Genomic DNA, 12212 nt, shown 5'->3' on the forward strand with positions numbered 1-12212 from the left:
TTTTTAATAAAAAAAATATTTTTAATTTTACTCTAATTTTTACCGATATTAATATCATATATTTTTTCTATCTTTTTGAAGGATCTTTACACATAAAAGTATTGTAATCCGAAATTTGTTTAGGAATAAGACTTGTCGAGTTAAACCAATTCATCACAATTTCAATCTTTTTCGTGATTTATATAATTTAAATATTTAAATAAATGTAGTTTTATCGTAGAACCTTCTAATATTAATTGATTCGCGATTTTTGAAATATTCTTTATGTATTATATACGTATTTGTGTGTATGTATATGTAATTACAATGCAAATTCTTTTCTTCTGCCAGAATAATATAAATTGAAGTATAAAGAGAATATAATTACTCTGAATTCGCGATTGCTTTCGTTATTATGTTAAAAAATAATTATAATAGTTATAAAATCAAAAATTATTTTGAAAAAAAATTATGTTTCTAGTCTAAAATATTCTAGTCTATACATTTATAAAGATGAGTAATTCAAACAAAACAAAATATAAATACTATTTGCATAAGCATACTTAATTTGCACACGCTGTATATATGTAAAATATATAAATGTGTATGTATATATTATTTAAAAACAACTCGCATAAAAAATACATAGTTGACAAATGTTTTTATAAAAATTACAATCAATTGTGAGCAATTAAAAAATTATTTTTTCGTATGAAAAAAATGGTTCTCGTATATGTCAGCGTTAATCTTGAATGTGTATGTGTGTAAAGTATCATTGTTAGTCTTAATTTTACATATAAATAAAAGATAGTGCAAGTTGTGCAGTCTATAATGAATGAAATTGCATCTCTATGATAAGGAATGTCAATTATGTTGTACAATAAAAAAATACTTGTTAGTGAGATAAAAAATATGTAAAGGGTGGGATGCCATCTCTGGCAGCATTTTCGTATTCGCGAGTCGCTACTTTATTTTTTTTTTTTTTAATATGGTTTGAACGCGTGAAAAATTGATCTGTTGTAAAAAATAATAATTGTAATAATTTACATTTAGAATATAAAATACAGATCGACGCGTTTCTTGCATAAACCTTCGCTTCGTACCGCGTTACCGCCCCTTGAAATAATCATTTACATGTCTTGGACAAACATGTGTGTGTGTTGAACGACGATTTCAAGTCTGTTTATGTGAGAATTTTGGTTAAAAAAAAAAAAAAAAAAAAAAAAAAGTAAATAATTATTCGGCGAAAGAGCAATTTCAATTTTTCACGGAATTTCGACGTCCCGGACATCTTGAAGACTCGCGATCCCCCTAAGAAAGAAGAAGTCTTTCTCTTTCTCTCTCTTTTCGTCCCACGCATCTCGATCCACCCATATGTAATCTCTCTTTCCTCAGCTCTCTTCCTTTCTTTACCTCGACTATTATGGCTAATGAAAGTTTCCACTCTGTTGCAGGTTGTTCTGAGGAAAGTACGACCTATTTCTCGGAGGTAGGGGGACATATGTATATACTGCGACATTAATCAACTCTTCCGTATATATACTCTTATACCGGAAGTACAAGATATCCGCGTATGTATCTATATACCCAAGTAGCAAAATGACGTCATCAGACATCACAATGACGTCATTTTGACGTTCAATGGCGTCATCGATGTCAAATGACGTCATTAAATGTCAAAATAACGTCATTTTGACAGTTATTGACATCAATTGACGTTTAATGTCGTTATTTTGACATTTAATGACATCAATTGACGTTTAATGACGTCATTTGACATTAAATGACGTTATTGACGTCAAAATGGCGTATGTTTGCTACCTGAATACAAGTGTGTAAAAGAGAAAAAAATAAAACAATTCGATGATAATAATAAAAGAAACAAAACCGATGTAGATCGGTGCGGCGTCAGGTACACAGGACGAGGGCGCGCAGGCACAACACCGCTGCTGCATCATCTTCTTCTTCAACTTCGTAGTGAAAAAAGCTCTCCCGAGAACTGACATCCGAGAGAGATGAGACACACGTACACGTGTGTCCGTATAAAAGGCACGTATTTTCGTCCCGGGTGTAGTAAAACACGCGGCCGAGAAACACGTAGCCCCCAGGTAGCAAGCGCACGTCACTTCGACGTCGAATGACGTCACTAGACGTCAATTTTGACGTTTAATGACATCAATTTGCTACCTGGGCCGGAGCGTTTGTGTTTGCGCGGATCTCGTCATATAATATAAATGGTATCAAGCGATATAATAAATAATCGCTGATCGGAGAATGATCGGGACGCTTCATCAGGAATCTTGAATTATTATTATATATATATATATATATATATTTAAAAATTACTTTGACAGGCGTTATATTATTTAAGAATTAATGATATATATACAATAATAATCAATAACATGCTATTACGATATAATTATTTTTGCATATACACCTATAATTCATCTATCAGGTGTATTCTTTCAAGGACAACATGAATCATCACCTTTGGACCTTAAGACAGGAATAAATCCATAGGTGCATGAAGCGTTCCGATCACTGAAGACGTCGAGACTGCAAGAAAGATGAAGATGGTGGAAAAAAGTATAAAAGAGGACAAAAGAGAGAACTTAATGAAGTGTCTGTGCAGAGACAACACTAACCTTTCCGCGTTGGCGCGAGAACAGTGCTTTTTTCTCTCTCTCTCTCACTTTCTCTCTCTTTCTCGCTCTACCTCTCTCTCTTTCTCTCTCTTTGTATACTCGCGCTGTCTCTGTGTGTTCACGAGAGAGCGCCGGCCCTTTGATAAGGGTGCTCGCGGATCTGACCCAGGTGTCTACGCTGCTTGGCGGCGGCCGCCGCTGCGCCTGTCGCCAACATACATAGAGAAATGAGTATACACATGTATATGCGACCGAGAGCCAACGTCGAAAGTCACTTTCCGTTCGCCTATAAAATCTAGAATCTTGCCGCTTATTATCAATGCAAACGACACACCCTGGCGAGGGACCCGTTTCATAAAGAAGAAGAGATGTTTTCTAGATGTAGACATTTCAATGAATATTTATTACCGTAATCTTTCTCTCGAATCTTCTTCTTAGTATGCAACGGGTTCCGGTGTTGTTACGAATTTGACAGGTTTTTCTTATACCAGAATTAAGGTTCTTTCTCTTCGTCCAATTTGTAACAGCACCGCCGGATTATGATTGTCGCCTACGGACCACGACCGAGCCACGAAGTTACGATTTCATCTCCGTCTTCCTCAGGAAGAAGAGGGTGAACTAACACGGAGAAGCTACTAAATGCTTGACATTTGGCTTTCAACATGGAATATGTGCCTAGATAGCAAACTGACGTCATTGAACGTCTAATGACGTCACTTTGCTACTTGGGTAGAGAGACACTGTAATTCAATATTGAGATATCCTTGAATAAGCCGGATTTTTCAGAGATACTGCAAATTTAATTTTTTTTCTAAGGCTCCTAGATCCTCGCCAGTGTTTGTGCTTAGATGATGTTAAGATTAGCTAGATAAAGCTGAGATGAAAATATGTAAATTCATCTTAAATAAGATGAAGATGATTTTCTTTTAAATCTAGCTAGATAAAAGATAAAATTATAAAGATAAATTATTTAAGTATTTTTGTGCTATAATTTTAAACTTAAACTGAATATTATATTCTAGATAATTATTCATTTTAGTAAAGATAACACTTTTCATCTAAGATGTAGATATAGATAATATATATTTTTATTATTTATATAAAGATAAGATGACGCCAAAATTCCATCTAGATGATCATCTATATATGTAATTTTATTTAGATAACAACAAACACTGATCCTTGCCACGTTGGATTGTGACGTCAGAAACGAGAAAACGCACGCTGAAAATTCTTAGATGTCATTTCGATGAAACACTACACTTCAGATTGCTTTAGCACACTTTTAAAATATCTCGAAAATTCATTAAAGCCATCTGGAGTGCTATTTCACTAACATCTAAGAATTTTCAACATATTTTCTCGCCTCTGACGTCACAATTCCAACATGGAGCCTTATAATAAGAATGTTGCTAAATCAGAGACTGTATACATTGCTTCAGCTTCAATAGTATTTACTTAGTGTGAAAATCTTTGTTGACAATCTCTTACAGATACTTCGAGTTACTTAAAGATATCTCAACATTGATAGGACAGCTGATTTTCCTAGAGTTTCGATGACATATAATTGCTCGTCTCCTCGCAGCTTAGCGTTCGGTCGTAATCTTTAGGCTCTTTAACACTCTGTAAGAATACTGTATTATATATCAATGAGAGAAGTCGTGCGTCCCTGAAAAATTCTGTGTTAGAAATATTTTCACATAAATTTTCACGAGAAGCGAGATACGGCTTTTTGTCGGAGACGCGCACTTACTTACTTACTTATATTCATACTTATATTCTTTTCATTAAAAGCCTACCATATATGTATATCTCTACAAATATATTTCGCCTTCACTATCGACGTTTCATATAGGTACGTGAGAGATTTTTACACATGTATATGTTGCGTGTATATATATACGTATATAAAATTAAATACTTGAGAAAACCTATTTGACACCGGGTTCCTTCTCGCTTTCAAGAAGACCCCACTTTTGATTCTTGTCGAGAAAAATCAGGTAAATCTTTGTCATGTAAGCTAAAATGTATGCAACCATTCTACTCGTTCCTAACAACAATGAGTATTGAGATTATATCCTATCTATTTTGCCTCGACCCTTAAACCTCATATATAAATATATATCTATATAATAGCTAAAACTTTATAAAAATAAAATTAAATAAACGTATAAAATAATATAATGTGATATATAGTATGTGTATATATATGTATATATTATATATACATATATATATATATATATATATATATATATATATATATATATAATTTGCAAAGCGCGTCGAATTTTAATATTTACTTAAAGACTATGCCATCAAAAGAGTATTGCGTGTCTATAAAATAATAATAATCATCCGTATAAATATATATGCGCTAACTAATCGTCATTCGATTCTCCTTTGTTGCGGGGGCGATAAGAAAAACAACCGAAAAATAGAACAAAAAGAATAAAGAAAGTTGAATACTTTTCAACGCATAGTCTTATATCTGTGTATCTCTGAACTTGCTACAAGTAAACACTAGAACCATCAGTCCTCAAAATATTGGTTTGGTCCCTGGGGTATATTTCTCCCTCCACCTATATACTCTGTCTGCTCGCCTAAAAAAAAATCCTACGTACACGTATATTTATTTGTATAGACCTATCAGCTATCACCAGCCATTGTAACAACTGTTTTGTATATGGCGTGTCGCGCGATAGATTTCAATTTCTGTCCGAGGATAAAGTCCTCGCTAATTCGATTTGCCGTCAATTGGTCATCAATAATGACGGATCGTCTCGAGATTGACTTTAAACTCGCAATTAATCGTCTTCTCCGAATAAAACAGAAAAATTAAAGAGCTACTATATCTCGAATATTCCTCTTCTTTTTTCCCGTTTTTTTTTCAAGATTAACTAGCGTCGCGCTAAGCGATTCGCGTAATTATTCACTACATCGCCTAGAGTCGTCACTGCAAAGAGTTACGTAATTAAAAGAGGCACGGAACGAGTAATGTTGCGCTTAAGAGAGAAACAATGCGGAGTGAGTGTTTTTTTTAATTCGTAGGAGGAGAGGTGGACGGATCGAGTTTATTAGTTGTTTAGTCGTATGTTAGATCAACCCGAGGGATATATCTCTCGATTTGGGATTCTAGTGGTACTTTGTAGTTAAGATCGTCGGTAAGCGTAATTCGAGTCAAGCTGTCGTGAGAAAAAGAGAAAATAAAACAAGAGTCGCGAAGAGAAAGAAAAGGAAAAGAAACGCCGGACTAAAGTTCGGTTAATGTACCATCACCGCCCTAAAACGATCGATTTATTTGTTTTAGTAAGGAGAGAAAAAACGTGTCTCTAAGCTGCGACAAGTTACACAGTCTAAACGACAAACATCCCTTCATCGAAACTACAAAACTATACTAACTTCGAACTCTAAAGAGAGAAAGCTTCTTTTAAAAAAAACCTATATTACACAAAATACAACATTATTGTATATATAATCTAAATATATACTTCAATAAATATATATATTCTCTGAAATACTTACACACGAACGTACGTGTATATGTATATATATATATATATATATATATATATATATATATATGTATATATACGCACATTTATAAAATAGCTACAACAAAATGAATGGCCTTTGATTACTGCTTTGAGTAATTACGGATCTCCCTCGTCTAGAAAATCGTAAGAAAATCCATCGAAAGATCTTACACAGTAGAAAAATTTGTGTTTTCTTGTTAAAAACGGTCCCATAAATTTTTGTGTTAAATATTTAACGCATTCATGTGTTAATTTAACATGTTGCTGTTGTGTTAATTGAATTTAAATGTTGAATTATTAAAACCACTGAAAAAAGATGTAAAAATAACACAATGTGCATCTATTTTCATTTTTACACAATAAATATGTTGTTTTATTAATGACAAGATTTCTGTTAAAATTTACAGAATAAAATGTTAATTTTTTATTTTATAATATAAGTAGGGATGATAAAATCTAAAAATTAACATATTTTTTAAAATGCATTTTTACATTAAAACTATGTTAATTGTACACAAAATTTATTTTAAACTACTTGAAGTTTTATGTTAAAATATTAACACAGTATTTGTGTCTCCATTTAACATATCCGTATTATGTTAAATTAACACAAAATTTTTGTGGACCGTTTGGGACATGTGATATCTGTTAAATTTACCACAAATTTTTCAACTGCATACATTTATATAAAAACTGTATCCTTTATCCATCGAGCTTTCCTTTTTCACGCGATCACTCATTACCGGGTAACTGGATGCCTTTGTATGTCGGAAAAAAAGAAAGACACGGTCTGAAGAGGACTTCCGATTATATATAATGTAATAATAGTCTTCACATTATATATGTATATAAAAATGAAGAAGACTGTTTATTGCATTTTCGGATAGTCTCTCGTTCGTTTAAGTATCAAGTGCGTCAGAGACTACTTCGTATCAACTCGTACCACTCTGCTGGGGGATGTGTCTTTTGGATACTCTGGTGAGGACTGGAAAGGACCTTCCTCGCGTAATTCTACGTATCCCTATTGCGAATTCTTTTAGCTACAACGACGCTGTAATTCCCGAGCACGACCGAGTCTACACTCGCGACCTCCCTGGCACTATGACTATCTACAAGAGAACAAAAATATTTTATCTGGTTGACATGTGTAGAAATATTAAAAAAAAAAGAAGGAAAAAAACTCGGCGATATCAATTTGGATTTTAAAATCCATCCAGTAATCTGAAGTAATTTTCTATTAAAAGATTAATAAAAAAAATGATTAAAAATTAATATAGTCTTCTTTATTGTGGAAGATAAAGAAGAAGAAAAACAAGGAAAAACTTTGTATGTATATGTATAAAATCTTAAAGTGGAAACGTCTTCATTCGACCAGATAGAATATTTTACGTTTCCTGTACACCGTGCATTCCTCTAAAAGCAACACGAGGAGAAAAGATACATTTCAGACGGCTAAACACGTGGCTGCTGACGAACGGTGCGATTCTATGTGAAAAAAAAAAAAAACAACTTTCGGACTAGTACAGCTACATCATCCACCTGCACGAGTATACATCCTTATTCTCTCCTTTCCTATACTGTCCCTGATAAAATCTTGCCAAATACGACCGTCTCGCGTTCTTGCCGCTCTGATATCGCTATGTGATAACCCTGAATCTTCGTGACACAATTATTACGAAGGCGGTGCATACATTACACGCTAAGGCTTTTACGTAATTATTAATATCTGAACTGGACGCGACTAGTAAATGACTGATTTCGGTTGTGCTCTATACTCTAAGCTATCCTCACTCGCTAACTTCTATGATGACAAGATGATGATGAAAATGATGACGACGAAAACGATGACGATGATGATGATGAGATGATGATGACAATGATGACGATGACAGAGAAAATGATACGGTGATGATGATGATGATGATGAAAACTATGACGATATGTTTGTGATGTAGATAATAACAATTAACAGCTACAAGAGCAACCAGCTCGTAATTAACAAATATCGTCTTAAAATATACGCGATTGTATATGTATTATTATACATATTATTGGTGACGCTCCCGGCAAACCGACGTGTATTAATCAAATCTTGTTGCTGTCACGTTTCGCGAAGCTGAACGTCGATCGCTATCGGAGTGTCACGATAACGTTACATTATTCAATCCCGTTTTTTTCTCCGTTGTATATAATAATAATAATAATAATAATAATAATAATAATTTAATTTCCGAATTTACAATTTACGTGTGACGTATAAAAATTGGCACTGAGTTAAAAACTGGATTAGACGAGCAGTTTCTCACGACAATAATAATTAGCAGTAAAATCAGCAGTTGGACTATAACAATCGACTTCGAATCGCTATATTATACGACAATCAATTTTTTTCTCTTAATCTCACTGCTGTTAACAGTTCGTTGCTCGTCTAATCACACGACACTTATAATACAAGATAAAAAAAGAGAAGAAAAAACAGCCACCGTTGTGTAAACGCGTCTCTGAAGCAGAGAGAGTCACCAACCATCATCAACAATGACGTGCCGTACGCGACGTAATAATATCAATAATAATAATAGATAATTCTAGATAATAATCATAATAATAACGAATAAAGGCGCACGGCTCCGTTCCTTCTGCCTCTCCTGATAAAGTCGCTTCTCGCGTTTTTTACGTTCTCCATTTGATTAAAGAGAGGCGACAGAGAGAGAAGGCGGTTCTCCCTCTCGCGACGGAAGAAACTCAACGAGCAAACAACCCACCAGAATGATCAGCAGTGGCGTACTCGGTGAGCAACGGCGAGGCCAGGGCTGCGTAGTTGGCGTAATCCGCGTACGGGGTGTAGATGAGCCCGTGAGGGTCACCGGCCGACAGAAGCGAGCCAGGGGGCCCGGAGCCGTTGAGCAGGGAGGCGGCGGTCGTCGGCACCGATATCCGGGGCGAGAGGATCAGCGGCGCACCCAGGGGCGCACTTGGGGTCCGCATCGGCGTCGCCAGACCAGGCAGCAGGCGCTGCGATTCCGCCGCCGCGGCGGCGGCCACTCGCCGCCATTCCTCGTCGCAGGCTGCAACAGACGAGGAATACTGATGTCTCTGGTCTCCCATGACTCCCCCGAGGTCTACCTTCCACCCGGAAGCAGCGGAAGCTGCTTCCAGCATCGAGTGGCAAATATATCCGTAACTAGCTGTGAATATGGGGTTGTAACCACGTGTTTGAAGATAATTATATTAATTGTATTGTGTAATTAAGTATATTACGAATTTTATGTTATTATATAATATATTTTATATATAAATTGCGTACTATATTATATAATTATTTAATATAATATATATAATATATAATATATATATATATATATATATATATAATTGTACATTATTATATAATTATATAATATATAATATTATAATTATATATTAGACATTTTATATTATTATATAATATATTTTATATATAAATTGTATACTATATTATATAATTATATGATATAATATATATAATATAATATAATATATAATATATATAATTGTACATTATTATATAATTATATAATATATAATATTATAATTATATATAATTAAATAATGTAGAATTATATTATATAATATAATAAAATTATAATTAATTATATAATTCTATTATTCCATTTTAATATTTCTCTTTTTAAATGCAATCATTATGTTTCTTGCATGCAATAAGATATGATAAGATTGTATACATTTAAATTAAATACAATTAAAATATTAATACAATTAAATATAAATACAATTAATATAATTAAATATAAATGCAATCGATACGATAAGATTATATATACATTTTAATTAAATATAAATAGAACAATGAAACATAAATAAAATAATAAATAAATTTTTTTCTCGAATGGAGGCTTCGGATGTACGAAATTCATCCAAAATCCTTGGCTTTCTCTCTATTGTAGAAGCGCATAATAAAAAATATGCATAATGAGACAAGTTCTACGAACGGTACCTGCTGCGGCGGCAACCTTTGTGTTCGAATCCCGGTAAGTCCCATTGATAATGGCGAGTTCCATTAGCTGCCTCTTCTTTAGCTCATCCTCGCCGTCAGCCTGCTAACAATCGACATTACCGTCAGAACAACACACCACCGGAGGTACAATGATGATTATCATCTTACGAAGGGGAAAAAAAGGCACTTTTGCCACTATCTCTATTGTACAGATCTTGTTCATTTACATGTGAAAGCGCAGGTTACATAATTAAGGCGCATACGGGATCGCTTTTAGTTTAGAAGCACGTAAGCGTGTCCTCGTAATTTGATTAATACATTGTATTGATTTTTGGCGGAAAACCACCGTGGGTGGTTCTTTCAAATATTGTGATTCATGTAAATTTTGTAAATAAAAATTGACATAAATTGTAATTCATGCAAATAATGTAAATAATTTTTTAATAAACACTGGAATATATTTCTATATATTTAATATAAAAAAATAAAATAAAATAAAATAAAATTGAAAAAAGTTGAAAACAATTTAATTACGCTCCCTCCTGAAAAAAATCCTATGGTAAATATAATATTACAGGAAGATTCGATAGACTGTAAATCATACTTATTTCAAGTGTCATCAAAATTCTAGCGAAGAGAAAAAAAAGAAAAACTTTCTAACAAGATTTCTCGACGCGAAAGACAGAGAGAGAGCTCTCTCTTTTTATATTCATCTTGGCTCGCGGTTGTTATTGTCTCTATTCTAGGAAGGAGGAAAGAGATATATAATGCAATTGGAACTTTCTCACCACGGGCACGAGAAGCTTCTTGACTTCCTCGACGGCACGAGCGAGCTTCAAGGTGGCACGATTCTCGGTGTCCTCGACAGTGAGCAACACGTGCAACTCGTCCGTCAGGTGTTCCCAATTCGGCTTGCCCCGATTTTGCTCCTCCTATGTAATCAACACGCCGCAATTTTTATACAAGCATGCGACCGACTGTCAATCTGCTCATCTCGCCCGTGAATACACACACACGCATACATCAATTTGCGATCAATAAAGGATTTCATTCTTCAAAAATAAAAAAATAAGGAACAGATATAATATAACTTAAATAATAATTTTTAATATAATAATAATATAATATATAATTATATAATCATAATAATATATAATTATAATTTTTTATTATATCATTAATATATAATATTTGTATATTATATATTATATCATATATTAATATAATAATGTATAATATAATGTTTTAAAAGAGAATATATTATATTATATCATATTATATTAATATTATAATTATAATATATATATAATATATAATGTTAATATATAATATAATATATTAATATAATATATTAATGTAATAATATATGATATATTTTAAAAGAAACAAAATATTGTACAATTATTATAATACAATATATATTTATATATATTAATATTAATATATTTACATTACAAAAATATCTACGAAAATAAATATATTGTATATTTTTTTGTTTATATCCTTATTTCTGACAAACTTCCATCAACAAACGTGGACTTTTATTAACCACACACAGATGCATGATGATAATAATAATAATAAACATATATATTTATAGACAGAGAAAATAAAAGATACGTCGTATTCACATCAAATTAAACGGAGTTTGATCTATATACTTACGAGAAAACATTTCGTTCGTCTACCACATGCAGCTTGAAAAAATACAGCGCTTAAGTTTAACGTGTGAGTTACAATTAATCAGGGTTGGGTAAATTAATGATTTTTTAAAACTAAGTTAAAATTGCATGAACAAAAAATTAACTCAGTTTAAGCAAAAGTTAATTTTTAAAAAGATTTATATTATATTATATTAAATTAGAATTTTGTTTGGTAATTTTTTTTAAATTGATACTAACAAATAATAAAAAATGTTTAATTTTTATATCAAAATATATTTTTTGGTAATTACAATTGATGACAAATAAATATAAAAATTAATAATACTTAATTTAAAAATAATACATTTATTACAACTTATAAAAAAACAATAACTGTATTCAGAGATAAAAA

General features: G+C 32.5%; 1 protein-coding gene across 4 annotated transcripts in view; it reads right to left on the reverse strand.

Annotated features, from left to right (window-relative positions):
• The window catches only part of how (protein held out wings), a 46455-nt gene that overhangs the window by 5022 nt on the left and 29221 nt on the right, over positions 1 to 12212 (reverse strand). Inside the window, exons 4-7 of one of the 4 annotated variants that reach the window (XM_029320040.2) lie at positions 10949 to 11089; positions 10158 to 10257; positions 8926 to 9228; positions 2628 to 2831 (exon numbers count right to left, since the gene is read on the reverse strand). In XM_029320040.2, coding sequence (XP_029175873.1) covers positions 2746 to 2831; positions 8926 to 9228; positions 10158 to 10257; positions 10949 to 11089 — 630 coding nt within the window. In that variant the 3' untranslated portion in view covers positions 2628 to 2745. Of the gene's footprint in view, positions 1 to 2627; positions 2832 to 3693; positions 9229 to 10157; positions 10261 to 10945; positions 11090 to 12212 lie in introns of those variants that run through there. The other 3 variants (XM_029320039.2, XM_029320038.2, XM_085482375.1) reach the window with 3 other exon arrangements.

The sequence above is a fragment of the Nylanderia fulva genome, unplaced genomic scaffold (assembly GCF_048542155.1).
Source record: "Nylanderia fulva isolate GAGA-0341 unplaced genomic scaffold, ASM4854215v1 Scaffold20, whole genome shotgun sequence".
Lineage (NCBI taxonomy): Eukaryota > Metazoa > Arthropoda > Insecta > Hymenoptera > Formicidae > Nylanderia > Nylanderia fulva.